The sequence below is a fragment of the Oryza sativa genome, chromosome 3 (genome assembly GCF_034140825.1).
Source record: "Oryza sativa Japonica Group chromosome 3, ASM3414082v1".
In the NCBI taxonomy this organism is placed as follows: Eukaryota; Viridiplantae; Streptophyta; class Magnoliopsida; order Poales; family Poaceae; genus Oryza; species Oryza sativa.
This window is the reverse complement of record NC_089037.1, coordinates 1,312,485-1,332,241: the sequence shown is the minus strand read 5'-3', so window position 1 is coordinate 1,332,241 and position 19,757 is coordinate 1,312,485. Positions and strand designations below refer to the sequence as shown.

Here is a 19,757-nt window from a genome sequence, read left to right as displayed (position 1 = left end):
ACTAACTTTAGGCCCTCGACATCAAACTCAATGAGACAACATTCCAACATCAGTCGCCACTGCTATGACCAGATAGTTATATTTGACAGAGATTTCTGAGAAGTGTTTATAAGGTCGATATTAAGTAGCACCAAGTATTTGTCACACGGTGAATTACATTCTACATAGAGATTGATGCAAGAAACAACACTTTCAGTAGAAACTTAATACGGATATATAACCGTAACAAAACTGAGGGAGCAAAAGCATAACACTGAGGCTCGCTCATGCTCAAAGTTTACTATCTAGTAGCCTTCAGCCCCTGTTACTGACAGCATATGATATCTTGATAGGTCGGCCGCGCAGTTCAGATTGATTCATTCCTACAGCCTTCTCAAGCGACTCGTCGTCCTCAAAATCAACATGACAAAAACCACGAGAATCACCTGTTCTCTTGTTGATAGCAAACCTTATCGATGAAATCTTCAGTGACTTGAAGAAGTCCCTTAAGTCTGTTTCTGTAACATCCCATTTGAGATTGCCAACATATGCTGACAGACACCCATCAGCCTTCTTAGGATCAGTTTGGAACTCCACAGTCCTTTTCCTCTTCGAGCCAGCAGCCAACCTGCATCTTTCAACTCTCATAAACCTGTTGCCACTGTAAACACAATGCATATATCAGTATAGAGCAAATGCTCCATGGCGTGCTTCCATGAGTTGAAGAGAAATAGCCACTCCTCATCCTTACATTTTGAATCCGTCAAGCTCAAGAGACTTCATTACCACCTCGTTTGACTGAAATGGCACAGTAGAACAAAATCAGTCTATCAAATCAAACTAAAAGTAACCAACTTTGGCAAGTATGTTCCATGACAAATGAAAATTACAAATATAGTATGAAAAGGAATTCCACTGTTAAAAATTTTATTTCTTTATCAGCTTTCCATCGATCCAACAAAGTCATGACATACAGTATTGTTCCATGCACAGACATCCAAGGATTGTAGTATAAGATTAGGAATACAACTATACAAGGCTTTTAATATGATACATACACCAGTAGAACGACATTTCTCAATACCAGTGAAACGACAATCAGAGCAATGTAACAATAATCGGATAGGTGCAGACCATAAGACTATAACAGCAACTTCCTCTGTAGCAACTAGCAAGTCATAACACCAAGTTGATTCAGAATTTCAGGTAGAGGATGAAGCGGCCATGGCTGCAAATGAGCATTCGGCCAACCATTTGTTACCTCCAAAGTCCAGGACAACTTAAGACAAATAGTAGTACAATCATACGGATGCTGAAATTATTTGGTGCAACATCAAGATGGAAATAAAATGGAGCATAATAGAAGTGTTAATTCGACAGTTACCTCGAAGGAGACGAACGCGAGGCCGCGGAAGTTGCCGGAGTCCGGGAAGCGAGAGAGCTGGAGCGACCGGAGGGGACCGAACCGCTCGAAGAGCTCCCGGATCTCCGCCTCGGTGGTGGTGTACGGCAGGCCGCTGGCCACCACCTTGCCGGTTTCATAGATCCCCGCCTCCTCCTCCTCCTCCGCCGCCGCCGCCGCTGCGGGCGCTGGGACAGGCTCCGGCTCTGGCTCAGGCTCCGGCTCAACCGCCGGGCGATCGCCGGCGTCGATGATAGGCTGGCCCCACTTGTCCTTCCTGGGCTTCTTCCTCTTCTTGCTGTTCCCGGTGCTGGGTTTGGTTCGCGGAGTCTGCTCCTCAGCTGCCATGGCCGCCGCCTAAACCCTAATCCTTCCTCCCGGCTTTGCCTACGCGCCGCCGCCGTGGGTTATGCGGCAACACCAGCAGAACAGCACGGCAGAAGATCAGGACCGTCTATCCACTTGGGACATGGCCACCATAACAAATGTGTTGCAATTGCCTTTTTTTTTTAAAGAAAAAGAAACATAGTATAAACACGAACGCTAATGACCTACACGCATTTAAGAAAATCTTACTCTATAAAACTGAACAATCTTATTATAAAACTCTTTACGATAAAGTTTTCAACCGCTTGATTTAACTGGATGAGAGTCGTAAACAATTTAGATTTTTTAGAGTTCAGTAAGAAAATTTGTGTATAGCCTTTTCCTCTATTTTTTTGAGCGGACAATCGTCCCATTCTACTTAAATCCTTGTGCAAAGAAAAATCAAACGTATAGTCAATGTATACACAAAATTAGTGTATATGCTGCATAATAAATATTACATCCGTCCCGCAATATAGCAACCAAGATCGGATGGGATGAAGTGTATATGCTGCATAATAAATACTACATCCGTCCTAGAATATAGCAACCAAGAATCGGATGAGACGTATCCAGATTCGTAGTATTAAGATACGTCCCATCCAATTTTAGATTGCTATATTCTGGGACGAAGAGAGTAAGAGTAAACGGCAGCTCTTTACAAAACATAAACCTTGCTATTGTGCAAGGCACTAGCAGTACCAAACTAAAGATATCATCATTGTGCTGAATCATCTGGTAATTGTACAAGTCACTGGTCTGATCACAATTTCACATCGTAATTGACTAGGAACAAAAGATTAGCTTCCCAGCTTTGTAGTTGTACAAGGTAATTATGCGTCGTCCGTAGTTGAAGTCCATCGTTATTGTCTGAAAACCCAGCGCTAGTACGTATCGGTAACTTAACGCTATTGCTGCCAGAGATATACCGGCGATAGCATAACTGCCAGAGAATGTTCAGGTTACAGAAAATCCCAGCAGAGCAAGTCAATATTAAGGTTAGAGAAATTCTGAGCAAAGCAGGTGCACTGTGTACTTACGCCTCCGACGTTTACATTATTTTCACCTCTGTATAGCCGACAGATCCGGATCAAAACAGAAAAAAATGCAGAAAATATGGAAGTTGCCACATCTTTTTGCAAACTAATATGTTTCGTCGAATTTAATCTGGGTTTTCATATAGACTAGCACAGAAATAGCAATACTCTTGAGATTGCCTGCCAAACCAATGTTTGACATTATCCCATAAAGCAAGCACTCAAACGGTTGAAAAATCACAGTTAAGAAAACCGTTTACATCCAAGACGGATCTCACAAGACATTAGTCCACAACGATGATAATACTTCTCAAACTCCGAAAGCACCCTTTTTCCAGGTCATATTTTGGTCTAATCCATATTTGCAGAGGCACTCATTTTAGATCTAGCAAGAACTAAGCGAATGTGCAGCATGGGTCCCTATGCCAATATTCTCAGACAATCGGAGGATACTGCTTGGCCTGCAGCCGAACACGCCTCTTGTATTCCGTAGGATCCTGCAAACCCAAAGAGCACATTAAAACTACAAAGCTTGAATATCTTAGCATTATTGATTTATAGTAAAAATTAGCAGAACCCTGATTGGTCACTTTTTACTGATGGCTAACCTGGATAAAAAGATGGTAACCATCGGTCTGAGCAGGATCAGCAGGATTAGGCTGATCAAGCAAGTCCTGGATTCCAACAAGAATTTGCTTGACGGTAATAGCAGGTCTCCAACCCTGAAAGCAGAAAATCAGAACAGTTATAAATGATATCTAAATTGGGATTGCTAAAAACCTAATAAATGCTTGTAAAGCTTACGCTGTCTTCATTAAGAATTGAAAGGCAGACTGTCCCTGAAGGATAGACATTTGGGTGGAAGAAACCCTGTGGGAACTTGCACTTGGGAGGTTTGCTAGGGTAATCCTCACTGAAATGAAGAGTGAGAGGAAAGTATCCACCTTCCCAATCAGTCTGCCAAAAGAGAGAGAGAGAGAGAGAGAGAGAGAGATGTGCATTAGTTATAGGCTTCTAGCTGCAATGCCTTTTTACAAACACTTCTCTACATGAACAGAGAAGCAATATAAGAATGTAGTTTTGTAAAGTATGACAAGCTTGAGAAAGTAACATATAAGCTGACCATGTGCAAGAATTCAAAGCATAACATCAATCAACACGTTAGAAATATAGAAGACTGATGAAGTAAAAGCAAACAATTTTGTTTGTTAACAGAAAAAATAAGTCTTTTCAGGAAAAAAATATATATTACTGTGTTACACCACCAAGGACATGTTTCAAAGGATTCTGAGTATTAAAAAAAGCTGTAACACGTAAATATGGACATGTTTCAAAGTCTTAATTTATATTTGCTTCAGATAGAAGGAACATTAATATATCCTAAATCACACCAAAGCACCTACAAATGGCAGGACAGCCTAGGTTGCCAGGAACTTACTGGGTTTCATATATTTTCTAAAACACTAAGATAATGTTACCAGACAGTGGTAATACATGTAAAGATATGAAAATCTCTGGATGGTGATGTTTTGTAAGAGATCGTGTTAGCTTGAATAATGTGAAACTTGGCTCACATCACAACTAATGTGCAGAGCAAGGCCTGAGGGTGTGCTAACAAGTTCAAAATGTTATTACCCCTGCCCTTTTATGTGATGTTTTAGGATTTTGATTTTGTTCTTCAGTAGATGATGTTTTAGATTTTTTAGGCAACATTTTTCCAATATCACCGGTCACCGCTACCCTAAAAAGGGGAGCTATAAGGCCAAACTTTGGATTAATTCAAGAGAGCGTTTGGTGTATCTAATTGAAATCTAAGGAAGCCATAATATTTTGATCGGAGATTCGCATGGCCTAGCGTTCGCTCACATCCACTCGTGGCAAACTGGTGCTTGCACTAATCAATGCCAATGCACTCTTGTGGGTCATTGGATTAGAATGCATGAACATTTATTATTATCATTATTTATGGAGCATGAGCTATTAGTAATACTAATGAAGGGGCAATTTTTTTCTATTTTCCTCAGCAGTTAAACTGTGCTGTTCTCTGTGCCCAACATTAAAGCGTCATCCTTTAGTGTACGGAGGTAGTACTACGCATGCCACTTTTAAAAGGCTAGATAAATGTCAGCAATTCCTGCTCAAATGCTCTCTAGTTTGTTCAAACTTCTTCTAGACCAAACTGAGCCAACAAGAAATCGAGCTATTCTATCTCAAGGACTCCTAACTTGGTCAAACTCCTGAAGGAGAGACTGCACATGGTCCCTCATGCACGCACATGACACACGCAATCACTATTCCTCTTTGTTGTCTTTTGTCAAAGCTGAATCTGACCATAAAAGAGAACCCGCAACAAATATGAAATAGTGTTAATCCAGACCTACTGAGTAGTATTATCTTTTTCATGACATTCTACTCGCTTATTTGGCCTAGTAAATGATAAGAACTTGCAGAAGCCCACGTGTATAATTCAACCGAATTTATGTGTGCACTTGATTTTAATGCCCAGTCCATCTTTTTATATATCATTCGGGGCAATACTCCCTTCATCCTATGGTAGTTGCTGTCTTGCTGAAATGAAGACTGGTTTCACCCTTTGATATATCATTTGAGGCAATACTCCCTTCTACCTACGGTTTGCAGTAGTTGCTGAAATGAAGACTGGTTTTAAAGCATGTAAGCACATCATGCAAAAGCTTGGTGACTGACAGTGAACCAGAACTCAACTTCGATCTATGGTGAAAACAGTTTGGCTAGCCCAAAAAAAAGACAGTCTTTTCGCGGCACAAAAGCACCACACCTCAAACCCAGGCCATGGCAACAAATGTACTACAGCACAATCCCTAATTCCGATCTCCCAAAACAAGAGGGAGATGGCACTGAAATAATCTCCGCCTGAAGAGATCCATCTGATAACACAGTGGATAGCTAACGGGATAACCATCGAAACCATCCTGGTTCAGAATCGGACGAGAACCAGAGAGGCCTCTCGAATTTCAAGTTGTACTCTTACTATTAAATTCAGTGTAGCATTCAGGGCGATGCTTACCCCTTGCTTGCCGGGGATTGTGCAGTGCCAGATCATGAGGTTGACCGTCCCGTCGGCCAACGTCTCCGGCTTGGCGACGAAACCCTACGGAACCAAATCAGAACACAGATCAGGGGGATCAAGCCCCGCGGCGCGACATGTAAAAGGGATTAAAAAAAAAAAGAGGGGAGGCGTTGAGATCGAGAGGCACCGACGTGTGGGTGGTTCTTCCGCCACGCCTTCCGCTCCTCCGCGAGGCGGCCGCGCGCGATTCCCCCCGACATGGCTGCGGCGGCGGCGGCGGCGTCTCCTCCTTCCTCCGGCGGTGGGGGTTTGGGTGGGGTGGGGTGGCGCAAGTCAAGAAGAGGGAGGGCCGGTCGCTCACTTTAACTCCGCCTTGCGGGCCCACCTGTCAGCCACCGTGGGCCCCACGACGTGCCATCACACTGCGGGGTGGGGACCGCAAAAGGCTCGGGGTCGGGGGGGTCGCTCCCTTCCTTCGCGGGTAAGGTTGGGCGCGCCGGGCCCACTCGGCAGTGACACAGCGAGCTGCTTTTAGTGGTGGTAGTAGTAGCGGAATTGTTTTTTTTCTTTCGTCGTTTGGGGCATCTGATTCGTAGCGTGAGCCGTCGTCCGATGGGCGGTCGCTGTCGCGCGGGTCAACGTTGGAGTAGTGTGGTACAGCTGGATGGATGACCCGACCGAAAGGGGCCAAAGGGGGCCGGGCCAGAATCCGGTTCGCCTTCCGCGTCCTTTTCTAGGCTTGCAAATGGCCCGGGAATGGAATGGGATGCTCCTCCTCGATCAACTTCAACTTTGGTCTGGCCCAGAAAGCGATCCAAAGGCCCAGCAAAATCTGGTGGGTTAGAAAAAGGCCGTGTTGGGTGGGCTGCGCTGCACAGTGGCTGCCGTACCAGCAGCTCTGCACCATAGTACAATTGCGTCTCCTCCTATTGGCTGATTGGTGGTGACCAATCAGAACTCTTCTGCCTCTGCCTCTCTGGGCTGGCATTGATGACGCTGTTTATGAATGCGCTCGATGTTCTCTCTTTCTGGCTATAAACTGCAGGACACAGTTTTGTTCTGATCCAGTAACATCTCTGCTCCTTGGCATTGATGTACTACAGTGGAGTATATATGTGTATACTTCTACCGACTGGCCATGAATAGCTGGAGAGACCCTGAAAGGAAATGGAGAGGTATCCTTTAAACGCACCACCTGCCCCGGTTTCTGGAGTACTCCCACGCTCCAAGGACTGTCACTGTTATTGGACCATTCACTTAAAGTGCTCTCCCCTTTGGCTCTTCCACACAGCTATCAAAACCTACGAGACCAGCTAGGAGGAGTCTAGGAGTATGCTCCACCTTTAGACCGCAGTTGATTCAAAGAAAATTTATAAGAATTTTAGAGCACCTTCGAATCGCAAGAATGGAAAAATAGAGAAATAGAAAAAACGCAGGATTCTGACAAGAATGCAAGTGTAAAATAGAGTAATAGAAAATACAGAAAAAAACACAGGAATGACCGTTTGATTAGACCACAGGAAAAACACGAGAATCAAATGAGAGAAATAGACTCAAAGGAATTTTTCCAAGAGGTTAGACCTCTTGCTAATTTTTCTCCAAAATCTATATAGGATTGTCCATTTCATAGGAATTTTAAAGGATTGTATAGGATTCAATCCTTTGTTTCAAAGACTTTCATAAAAAAAATTCCATAGGATTGAAACCCTTCAAATTTCCTACACTTTTCCTACAAATCAAAGGGACCTTAGAGGATTTTGTTCCTATAGGAATTCTTCCTATATAGACCTTTGAATTAAAAGAATGAATCCTATGGAATCCTACGAAATTCTTACGTAATGCCTAATACCATGCAAGTTTTGGAGGAAATCTAACATGAGATTCTACCTCGTGGAAACTTTCCTTTGAATCGTTATCTCTCCTCTATTCCTGTGTTTTTCCTGCGGTCCAATCAAACGATCATTTGTAAGTTGTTACTGTGTTTTACACTTACATTCATATCAAAATCCTGCGTTTTTCCTATTCCTATGTTTTCTCAATATTGCGATTCAAAGGGGCCCTTACTTCCTCCCTCTTGAAATAAATTTATTTTTCACTAATCGCACATCCCAATACAAAACAAAAGGACTAGAATACATCTACGTCATCAAATTCAAATGCAACTATTTCTCAATTTCTTTATCCTTTCAATATAAATATTTTCTACTTTCACAAACTCTAGCGCAACGATTATTCTAAAAGTAAACTTATTTTAAGACAAGTGAAAAGAGCTATCCACAATTATCATTTTAAATGTGACTTTTATCATTTTACTGCCCACACTATCCGCACTACCCATTGGTTTGTTACAACTCTAAGGTCCCCTTTGAATCAAAGGATTTATGTAGAAATTTCATAGGATTCAAATCCTATAGGAAAATTTCCTATTTAGCCTTTTGATTCAAAGGATTGAAGTTTTCCAAATACTATGAAATTCCTATGGAATGGCATATTGCATGTGGATTTTGGAGGAAATTTAGCAAGAGCTCCAACCTCTTGGAAAATTTCTTTGAGTCTATCTCTCTCATCCGATTCCTGCGTTTTCTTGTGCTCCAATCAAACGACCATTCCTGTGTTTTTCCTGTGTTTTGCAATCCTCTGTTTTACACTTCAATTCCTGTCAGAATCCTGTGTTTTTCCTATTCCTCCGTTTTTTTCTACCCTTCGATTCAAAGGGGCCCTAACTAGTTCAGACCTATATCTTACCCACATTAAGAAGGCAACTACTTAACACATGTGTCAAAGGCTAAAACTTTACTCCCTCTGTCCCATAAAAAATAAACCTAGTATAGGGCATGGCACATCTTTTTGACTAAAAAAACTAATTTACTCAGGTAGGGCTCATATGAATTACTCTCTTTGTTGTACTGAGTAGGTATATAGCAAGGAAGATAGGGAAACTATTCTAATTTCTCGAGGGGATGTTTCCTCGTTTGCTCAAAAACCATCTAAACGGTCATGAAAAATTCTGGAAAAATTTGACAACATTCATACAACACATATATACAACTTCACAAAATCTTAAGTCCAAACTCAACTCACACGTCAAGATATAAAAAAGACAAATTCAGCATATGAATAGTAGCGTACTGTTTATATCTAAATTTGTCTTTTTTGTTTCTCGATGTGTAGATCGAATTTGAACATGAATTTTGGTGGACTAGTAGGAATCATTATACTCTACATTGTCAATTTTTTTTTAGAATTTTTCACAACTATTTGCATCGAATTTAGAAGAAAAAGGTATATAAGGGGATATCCCCTCGAGGGATTAGAATCCACTCCCAAGAAGATATCGTTCTTCTTTGGGTTAATTAGACACATGCCATTACTAATTTGAAGGTTTGGAAAAATACCATTACTATTTGACAAATTGTAAAGATGCCATTACAAATCGCACGATACTGGAAACATGCCATGTTCTACGCCTGATCAGCGATTGTTGACCACGTGTGACTAAAATTTGTTCTTAATGACCAAAATGCCCCCGTTTGACCGGCTATACCGACTGGAGTCGGGTCAGCAGGAGTAGCACACATTTTATCCCCTTTCTCGTTCTCTTAGACCTAACCCTAGCAGGAGTAGCGACGACGGCGGCGACGTCATCTACGGCGGCCGCGGCAACGACAACGTCTACGGCGGCGGCGGCGGTGGTGGCGACGGCGCGGGCTACGACGGCTGCGGCGGCATCTTCGGCGGCGGTGACGACGGCGTCTACGGTGGCAGCAGCGGCGTATTCGGCGGCGGCGGCGACGGCGTCTACGGCGTCAGCGGCGACGACTCTTTCTTTCCATGGAGGGGTAGGAAACGTACTGCAAGGGATGGAGCCCAAATCAAGGTAAGGTAGTCGATTCCTTCGATTCGATGTGCTGTGAGCTGGATGTGTAGGTTTTTTTTTCTGTGCATTCCATGTGTGGTTGACTTGATTTCATTCCAATGTCAATACACTGTTGTTCTCGATAGAGTTAAAGGTTCATGGTTTTACCACCATAGATTCGGATGGTAGACGGAGGTATACTAAGGGTTGTGTGCTGAAATGGGATGTTGAGTATGGTAGCTTCTCTTTGGATTTGTTGATGCTAAGCTTAAGCTCAGAGGTTAGATGGGGTGAGCAGCAGACTGCAACCGTGTGGTTTTTGGACAAGGGCAGTAATGAGGACGTTAGAATTGTCCATGAATCTCAACTGGTTGACATGTTTGAAATGTACAAGTCAGAAATGCATGCTGAATTAATGGTCTTAGTTGTTGAGAGTGTACTCTGCGATGCTAGTGCTAATAACATAGAGCCAACATCAATGCCATTGTGTGTTCTTCCACTTACTCAGACAGGGCAGGGAGCATCTGCATCTAAAGTGGCAGTTTCAAGTGAACCTGCAACTCAAGAAGCGGATGAAACATTGCCTAATGTGTTTGACATGGAGGAGGAGTATGTGGGTGTTGATGATGAGGGAATTTATATTCAACCTATTCACACCATTCCACCTACAGATCATGCTGAAACCTCTGGTCAACCTAGTGCTGAAAATGCTGAACCATGTGCTGAAAATGCTGAACCTGGTGGACCTTCTGGGACTGCTCAACCTCATGGTGAGGTTGAGGTCACTGATGATGACCCAGCAGAGTTTAATGTTCTTCATAACCCTGAGATGCCAATGATTAAGGAGGAAGCTGTTTTTCCTGACATGATAACATTCAGAAAAGCTATTAGGCACTTTGCGGTTGTTACAGGATTTGAACTCTCTAATTTGCAAACAGATCCAACAAGACTCATTGCCCACTGCAAGCATGAGGGGTGTAAATGGCGCATTCATGCATCAAGGTTGTCTGATGGCAAAACTATTCAGGTTTGTATGTCAATTTGCACATTTGTATCCATTTTGCTTGAAAGTTGTGACTTATAGCACTATTTAAAATGTGTGTGCAGATAAAGAAGCTACCATTTGCACATGAGTGTCCCACAACCAAGCTCATGGAAGGGAAGATGGCCACTCAAGACTGGATTGCAGATAGACTGAAGGATTGGTTAAAGAAAAACCCTGACAAGTGAGCTAAGGCAGCAAAAGAGAAACTTGAAGAGCGATATGAGATCAAGCTGAAGTATTCAAAGGCTTGGGTAGGAAGGAGGCTTGCTGAGAACCAGATTCATGGCACTTATGAAGATAGTTTTCAGCTGTTGTTCAACTGGAAGGCAGAGATTGAGAAGAGGTCTCTAGGTACAATTGTTACAATTGATTTGCAGAAGTTAGGGAAAAATATGTGTTTCAAAAGGATGTTTGTTGCTTTCAAAACATGTGTAGATGGATTTGTTAATGGTTGTAGGCCATATATAGGTGTAGATTCAACTAGACTAACTGGTAAATACACTGGTCAGCTAGCCTCAGCCACATCTGTTGATGGACACAATTGGTTGTTTTATGTTGCATTTGCAATTTTTGACTCAGAGACAGATGACAACTGGTTGTGGTTTATGAAACAGTTGCATGGAGCTATAGGTGCTCCTGAAAGGTTAGTCATATCAACAGATGCATGCAAAGGGCTAGAGAAAGCTGTAGGTGCTGCATTTGAGAAAGCTGAACATAGGGAGTGCATGAGACACCTTTATGGTAATTTTATGAAGAAGTTTAGGGGTCCTATTTTCACACTACACTTGTATCCTGCTGCAAGATGCTTCACAGAGGATGGTTTTAGAGATCATATGCAGCAGATTTATAATTTCTGTCCTGAAGCCATTGATTACCTAGACAAACATCATTCAAGGATATGGTATAGGTCTGGTTTCAAGGAAACTTGCAACTGTGATTACTTGACCAACAATGCATCTGAAAGTTTCAATAATCAGATTAAATCTCTGAAGGGTCTACATCTCCATGAGCTAGTTGATTCTCTTAGAGAGTTATTCATGGAGAAGATGTATTTGAGGAGACAAGTTGGTGAGAAGTTGACTGATGGAATCCTGCCCAGTGTGATTAAACAGCTCAATGCAGCAACAACCAACCTGAAAGTTGTAAAGGTTGCTAGGAGTGATGATGACATGGCTGAGATCACATTGGTTGAGAGTGACAACAATACCAGAAGGCACACTGTGCATTTGATCAACCAAACATGTTCATGCAGAAAGTGGCAGGTTTCAGGAAAACCTTGCAACCATGCCTTGGCATGGATATGTTCCAACAGAGGAGTTGAGATTAAAGATTTTGTTTTAGAGTACTTTTCTGTTGGCATGTTCAGAGCAGCTTATGCAGGGAGAGTGCCAACTATGCCAGACAGATCACAATGGCCTGTGGTGAATTTAGGCTTCAAAGTCTGTCCACCTAGACTCAAGAGGGGTGCAGGGAGGCCTAGAGTCACTAGGATCAGGGGTGCACTTGAACCAGGGGCAAGAAGAGTGCGATGCAGGAGATGCCATGGTTTTGGGCACTTTGCCAAGACTTGCAAAGAGGCTGAAGCACCAGAAGACACTGATGAAGTGCCTACTGCTTCCCCCAAGAAGAGGTAATATGCTGCATGGTTGACTATTTATTTTGAATTCTTTTACATATGTTGCATTTGCTAACTAACATATCCATATCACTGTTTGCAGGAAGAAAACTCAAGATGAAAGTTCATCAAGGCCTGCTAAGAAGAAGAAGACACCCAAGAAAAAGAAGACGCCTAAGAAAAAGAAGACACCCCAGAAGAAGAAGGATGCTCGAGCTGCCTCAGAAGGCCCAGCTAAAGTTGTTAGAAGCCTGTCACAATATCTACAATCCTGAAGCTTGTGTGTTTTGAGGCCTTGCTGACATGCCACTGTGATATGCACTATATATTGTATTTTGATGCCTTCCTGACTTGCTGTAGTGATATGCACTCTATATTGTATTTTGAGGCCTTCATGTTACCTGCCACTGTCTTGAACCTGTATTTTGAGGCCTATGTTGCCTGGCACTGTGATATGCACTGTGTGCAACATGTGAACATGCAGTGTGCTGAAATTAGTCCAAACTTGTGAACATGCAGTCCATATTGTGAAATATTGCTGATCATCTGAACACATGCCATGTGAAATATTTGTTGCTGATCATCTCAACTTATACCATGTGAAATATTTGTTGCCGAAATATTTGTTGCTGATCATCTCAACTAATACCATCTGAATGCACAAATTTCCTGTGAACTCATTTTCCTGTACTTCTTTTTCATCTGTCTCAATGATGGGCAGTCTTTTCAAAGAGGAAATAAAAACACAGAACTTTCAGTTCTTTATATACTTCACACCAAAAGATATTTCGATGTCCTATACCTTCCTTTTTTTTACACCAAGTGAACATATATTAGCATAGCTTTAGTGTAGGAGTCAGCAGTTAGCTCTTGCTGCAAACACACAATATCAGCTTGTACCTTGAGCTGCCAGACTTATCCTTAACAGAGCACCCAGAGTGGGAAATTAAATCCACATAATTAACACACCTATGTCATTACTCAGAAATTGAATCCACATAATTCATAGACAGTGATTAACATTACACAGAATGGCACTGATTTACCTACTTGCACCAAATATGGCCACAAAATTTACAGAACATACATAGAAATACATAATTATGGCCAACAAGAACAACATCACATAAAGTTGTCTACTACGACTACACTTCTCTTCTTTCAACATCTTCTTTAGCTGCTCACACTTTTTCTTAGAATCATTCAGCTGCTGATATATGGATTGCATCTGCCTATGGTTTGCCTCAACCAAACCCTGCATCCTCGACCTCTCTTCCTTATGCTCTTCTGCAAGCTGTCGCAACATGTCTCTTAGACCATCGTCCTCGCCAGCATGGGAATAAGCAACCATTTCCTCCACATATTCGTTCAACAGATCCTCCCATATCCACAACGAGCAACACTTTGGCTGCACAACACATCTCAAATCAATGGCATCAATCAAGAAAACGAAACAAAAAAGAAAGGAATTTCAACAAAAGAAAATGAAAAACAATGGGGTTTACCTCTTTCCCGCACTGAATCCACCGCCGCCTTGGATTCCTCGGGGTGTTGGATTTGTTCACTACAGCGGCTTTGCCGCAAGCACATCTCAACCATGGTGCCGACGACGCTGCGGCCCGTGTGCGCTGAAAGCTGCAACCGCTCAAGCCCGTCGAATGAATCGGGCTGCCTCTCCCCGCCATTGCCGCCAAAGCCCGCCGCTGCCGCCGACGCTGCCGCCACCGCCACCGACGCCGCCAAAGCCCGATGCCATCGCCAACGCCGCCTCCAAATCCCGCCGCCGCCGGAGAAGCCTAGTGTTAGGTTTACGGTTCACTGTGAATGCACTTGGTCAAACTGATTCCACTCGGTCCCTACATACTCATACATAAGGGCATTATGGTCCATACGTAAATACGGTACGCATAAAAACGAGTACAATCGCGGATCAGGCGTAGAACGTGGCATGTTTCCAGTATCGTGCGATTTGTAATGGCATCTTTACAATTTGTCAAATAGTAATGGCATTTTTCCAAACCTTCAAATTAGTAATGGCATGTGTCTAATTAACCCTTCTTTTTAAGTGGTCTCACTTTCCTAGAATAGTAAGTGGTACTGAAGTTGATATGCATGTATTCTATGAGATGGGTTTCTCTGATTTTCATGAGATTATTATCCATATCCATATGGGCTTATAGCGCACACATAATTCCAACAAATCCGGCCTGTCAACTCGTCACACAGCTTACTCGACAGGTTCGTTAACGATGATTATATTAGTCTAAGTGACAGGTTTGTTAATGATGATTATTAATTAGTCGAGCATACAGAATGTAGCCTGTAGGTTGCAGATATCAAGCGGCCAGTGATCGTGGTCCCGGATGGACGTACGAAGCTACAGAACGTACCAGTAGAAAGCTCCCCGGGGCCTCGTGGCGGCATCGCGTCCACAACAAAGAGAGGCAACGAGCCAAAAACTAATAGTGTTATGTTGGTTTCTTTCATGTCGTCGTCGGTGAAGGGCAAAAAAGTCCATAGACCCAGTGGGTCGATAAATAAATACTGTCATGTTGATTAATTACTACTAGTACTTGTACTCGTATAGGAGTAGCTAGCATATATGCTCTTCCATTCCATATGATATAGTCAAATTAAAGCACCCGTGTGCACTTTATATGCACGACTATTGCTTTCCAGAATACAAAGACGTGCACTTGCGTCCAACAATTCACATATATACCTCAGATTAGTGTAACACAGATAATTCAGTGTATAGCACAACCATTCAAGTTACCTATGTATGAGCATTTGTCAACTAATTAAATTCGACAAGATCGAGCCCTAAAAGTCAGTTGACACCAACATCAAATCCACAATTTAAAATCTGCCTAGTGCATACTCCCTCTTCCCCTAAATATATATGGAACCGACTCCTCTGACTTTAGCATTTAAAGTCAGGGAAGCACAGTAATTTGAGTCTTATGCTACAGTACAAAACAAGAACGTGCGGTTTATTACGGCAGCAATAGTGAAAAACAGTGGATTTGACTGCACGAGGTACTGTCCACCGATTTATTGTACCGATCGATCTCGTTCGTACATTGTGGATCGGACAGTTAAAAATACCTCCAAAATCATGGCAATGTAGCTCTCTGATCTCATTCCCCTAAATATAAGGTTTTAGGTTGGATGTGACACATCCTAATACAATAAGGGGTCACATCCCCACCTAAGTTGAGTTTTTTTAGGACTAAATAAGTATCTAAGTGTAAAACATCATATATCAACTCCTACACGAAAACAAAACTCTGAAATAAAGATGTAGTCCGGAGTAGATAAATGAGTTCTTGATAAGAATGGAAGACCTAGCCCTACCGACCAAAACTACTCGGAACTATACCCTAACTTGTCTCCTGAGTTCTTTTGGAACAAATAAACACCCTAATTAATAAGGCCTTTAAGGAAGGGAGATGATCGAAATATCAAACCAATGCAAGTTGACACAAGCCAATACAAGTCACATCCGGTCCCATCAATTGAAATCCACTGCTCTATAAAGTTGCTTCATATATATGAGCAGTGTGTTGGCCGCGGTTATGTAATGGGTGTGTCCTCGATAATGGCTTTAGCGCACGTGACACACTTTTTCCCCCCGAGGTCACACCATTTTGCATGGTAAATTCCCTAAGATGATATTTGTACAAAATATGTTGATTATGTAAACCAAACAAAATACATGCATTTTGTTGATTTTGTCTTCGCCTTGCACCTATGCTCCCAAGGACCTCATGTGCTTGTTTGGTGGTCACTCTGCTTAGCTCTCTCGCATGTTACTATAGTACCCTTATTGCTTGCTTTCTCTCATTGATAATCCGAATAAGGATTAATAAAATTGAACGGTTTTCGTGAAAACAACTTGATTTTGATGAAACTGTCAATGGTCAGTTTGTGGAAACTGAACGGTTTTGGTTGTGTTTTTCGTACGATATAGATATAAAATGGTTAATGTTTTTTCAGTTTCCAATAAACCGGTGAGAAGTGGTTTTTACATTCAAACGAAAAGCTAAACCCTGATCCGAATGGTCCAGCTGTCCGATTGTCCAAACCTGCGCAGGCTATTCATCATAATCGTCATACTCCCAACCGGTCAAGAGTTGAAGGAGCAGCAGGCAGTAGTTTGGCCTGGTAGTAACAACTTAGTACTACAGTGTCTGCCGCGGTAGAGTTATGGCTGGCTATCCGTACAACGCCGGCTCACTGGCTACCACAAACACTCTACTGCAGTCTCCAGCCAGCAGGCTGCATGCAGGTGCCCTCTGCCGCTACAAGCAAAGCACATGCCTCCCTGCCTCCGCCAAATCGGTGAGAAAACCCGCGAGCCGACCGGCTGCTGCTTGGGGCCCTGACCACACGTGACCAGTGACCACGGTGCGTCATGGATGCCGGCCTGCAGCCTATGACGACGTGCTGTACGTATACGGTGTGCCGGGTTGTAGCTGTAGCCATTCCGGCCTTGCTTCCCTTTTTTTTTCCTTCTTTTTTTAAGAGGATTCCTTGCTTCCATTTGGGGCCTGTTTAGTTGGAAAAAAAATTCTTGCCATTGCATGTCACATCGGATATATAGATACATATTTGAAGTATTAAACGTAGTCTAATAACAAAACAAATTATAGATTCCACTAGAAAACCGCGAGACGAATTTATTAAGCCTAATTTATCCATCATTAGCGAATATTTACTGTAGCATCACATTGTCAAATCATGGCGAAATTACTCTGTGTAATTGGTTTTCTTTCTGTCTACATTTAATACTTCATACATGTGTCCAAAGATTTGATGTGATAGCGCGAAAAATTTTATCGGGACTAAACAGACCCTTGATTGGTGGCAACTTGCATTGCGAACCCCGGGACACTGCCCTTTTCCCTACGTTTAGCTTCCACTGGTTGCTTTTAAGCTTTGATCTTTTCTTCAGGTTTTGCTTTTGCAAACCAAAAAACAGTGGTGGGAATGGGATATCACCATCAAAGTAGTACTATTACTTATTAGTGACTACTACTATAGTACTCCATTTGTAGCTATATCTACTTGTACTGCGTGTTTTCCATATATGCACACATGAGATCTTAAGATATGATTCGCCTTGTATAAGGAGCACAAAGAAAAAAAAATCAAACTTTTTAAATCACTAGTATTGCATAGAGAGAAGCAAGTGTGTCTATAATGGTCGTGGACCATGGAGTACGTAGCAGTGCCACACTGTCACCATGGTCTTGGGGCCATGAACTGATGAACGTACCAACTTGCAACCATGAACTGCAAATGCTGCATCGTACTAGTAATATTTTATCATCTCATAGTACAAACATCAAAAGAAGTGAATGAGGCGATGGTGGGTGTTCTCGTGTAGAGCAGCAACATCGGCTTGTACATCACCGCCAATTTTACAAATATAATTAATGCAAGTTGCGATATTTTGGCAGCCGAACCCTTGTGCCAAGACAACATATGAGAAGATCAGTTTTATTGTATTAGATTACGTCACATTTCTTTCCATGTTATCTTTTTTTTTGGCGGAGGAAATACTACCAACACTCCATCATTTGTCATTGCACAGGAACAATATGCTTACAAGTCTGATTTGGAGGAGTAGTAAATTATTGGCCACGCCGCCCTCCGTTTCCCTTCGTCTCTCTAGCATCCTCATGGTGGCTGGGGGAAGAGGACCGCTCTCTTATCGCATCACATAAATTTGAGTTTTTTTCAAAAAGTAATAGATATATACATTTATCAAGTAGTCTAGTGTTTGTATTTCATTTATTCGCCGTTGTCCTAGCGGAAAAAAAAATCTATAGTCCTTTTTGCCTTTAAATCTCTGTTGTTATATCTACTTTATCTATGAGGTTCTCGATGGAGACTTTCAGAAAGTCTTTTGTTTTAATTATACCTGCTTTATTCATGAGATTCTTGACTGAGACTTTGGAAAAATCTTGTTTGTAGGGCTGCTGACGATACAGTTGATGGTGTTGTGGTATTATGACTATTATTACAAAGTTGTTCGCATATTTCTGTGTATGTTAAATTTGATCAGTTGTGAGATTACATCCGTCTGCTTATATTCTTGCAGTTACGAACAATCTACGAACGATTTGGAGTCTCTTTTATCATGGTTATGTGGTCCATTATAATCACACAAAATAAAGGATACAAACATGGACGGATATAATGGGAAGATGTACCCACTCAGAGGCACACCTCATATTCGAGATCGCAACCAGACCATGTTGCTAATTGGAGCAGGGGCAGAGATATAGAAGTTGGTCAACTAGAGCTGTAGTTATACTAATAAACCTAAATATATATCCATTGAAATCGTATTAAAATTTCAACAACTAGAAGATAAAGGCAAAATTATGTAAATTACACTAAGTGTGTTCTTGAGCCTGTCGAAATCATAGTAAATGAACAGAGATAGAGAGGACGAAGAAGAGGAGGTAATATATGAATGCACCACTGGGACGCACGTTAATATCAAGTTAACGCATATCATCCTCATTGTATACTTTCAAGAAAATGGTGCAATGAGAAATTAATGGATCGGTGTTTCAAATAAAACATCGTGCAAGTTTTGCCACTTTCTGAACATATAAGATGAATGCTTTGATTATTTGAGTTATACTCTCTCTGTTCCAAAAAGAACCCAATTCTATATTTAAATCCGGACAAACACTATATCAAAATTTAAATCCAGAATTGGGTTTTTTAGATAGGGAGTAGTAGAAAAACGAACAAAGCAATCCTATATGTTTTATCAACGGTTCTAGAAAGCCTATGATAAAATATAAACTATGTTGACAAAAAATCTAAAATTAAGTTTTATTTTTTCCATGACTAATAAGCCAGATAGAAGCAAATAAACAACCACTTGACGAGGAGAGAGAAATATAGAAATGAAGTTGTAAATAGTAGTACTTAAAAATACTATGATAACTTTACAGTTGAGTCGTTCTGAATTATTTTAACATAGCAGTATAATATATAAATAATGATGAATAGTGATCTATACGATGCGTACGGGATACAAGTGGGTGCACCACGGCTTCCACTTGCACTGATTTAAATAGGAGAGGTTGTCCCTCCGTCGTCCTTTGGGGGGGCGTTGGCACGTGAAAGTCTCGTCCGCAGACGATCCACCCAGCTACGAGACGGCAGTGGGCATGAACAGCGTTGGTGTGGGCTGGCCTGTCCACGTGGCGCTCTCGGAATGGGCATTCCGTACGGACGCTGGTCCTAGGACACCGACCTGTTTGCTCCACCCTCGGACTCGCTCGGGATTGGCTAATGCCTCTCCATCAAAAAGATGTGGTCCCAGGCAAGGAGTAGTGTTGTTTTGTCCATCAAAAGTTTACTCCAAGACTGACATGTG

The 19,757-nt window shown here is 42.0% G+C and overlaps 2 protein-coding genes across 2 annotated transcripts; both read right to left on the bottom strand.

Moving 5' to 3' along the window:
• Nucleotides 1-92: 92 nt before the first annotated feature.
• Nucleotides 93-1,760, bottom strand: LOC4331447 (phragmoplastin interacting protein 1). Its single transcript, XM_015776713.3, has 3 exons — nt 1,364-1,760; nt 731-777; nt 93-640 (listed from the first exon to the last, which is right to left on the bottom strand). The coding sequence occupies exons 1-3, from the start codon at nt 1,727-1,729 to the stop codon at nt 295-297; spliced, it is 759 nt and encodes a 252-aa protein (XP_015632199.1). The 5' UTR covers nt 1,730-1,760; the 3' UTR covers nt 93-294.
• Nucleotides 1,761-2,880: 1,120 nt separating this feature from the next.
• LOC4331446 (SUMO-conjugating enzyme SCE1) lies at nt 2,881-6,136 on the bottom strand. Its single transcript, XM_015776714.3, has 5 exons — nt 6,025-6,136; nt 5,831-5,914; nt 3,589-3,741; nt 3,393-3,506; nt 2,881-3,281 (listed from the first exon to the last, which is right to left on the bottom strand). The coding sequence occupies exons 1-5, from the start codon at nt 6,091-6,093 to the stop codon at nt 3,219-3,221; spliced, it is 483 nt and encodes a 160-aa protein (XP_015632200.1). The 5' UTR covers nt 6,094-6,136; the 3' UTR covers nt 2,881-3,218.
• Nucleotides 6,137-19,757: the final 13,621 nt, after the last annotated feature.

Coding starts and splice junctions, on each gene's coding strand:
- LOC4331447 (XM_015776713.3), bottom strand. CDS start 1,729: ATGGCAGCTGAGGAGCAGACTCCGCGAACCAAACCCAGCACCGGGAAC. Junction 778..1,363: donor TCGCGTTCGTCTCCTTCGAG/GTAACTGTCGAA, acceptor GTGCCATTTCAG/TCAAACGAGGTGGTAATGAA. Junction 641..730: donor GAGCTTGACGGATTCAAAAT/GTAAGGATGAGG, acceptor TTGTGTTTACAG/TGGCAACAGGTTTATGAGAG.
- LOC4331446 (XM_015776714.3), bottom strand. CDS start 6,093: ATGTCGGGGGGAATCGCGCGCGGCCGCCTCGCGGAGGAGCGGAAGGCG. Junction 3,742..5,830: donor CAATCCCCGGCAAGCAAGGG/GTAAGCATCGCC, acceptor CTCTTTTGGCAG/ACTGATTGGGAAGGTGGATA. Junction 3,282..3,392: donor GTTACCATCTTTTTATCCAG/GTTAGCCATCAG, acceptor TTGGGTTTGCAG/GATCCTACGGAATACAAGAG.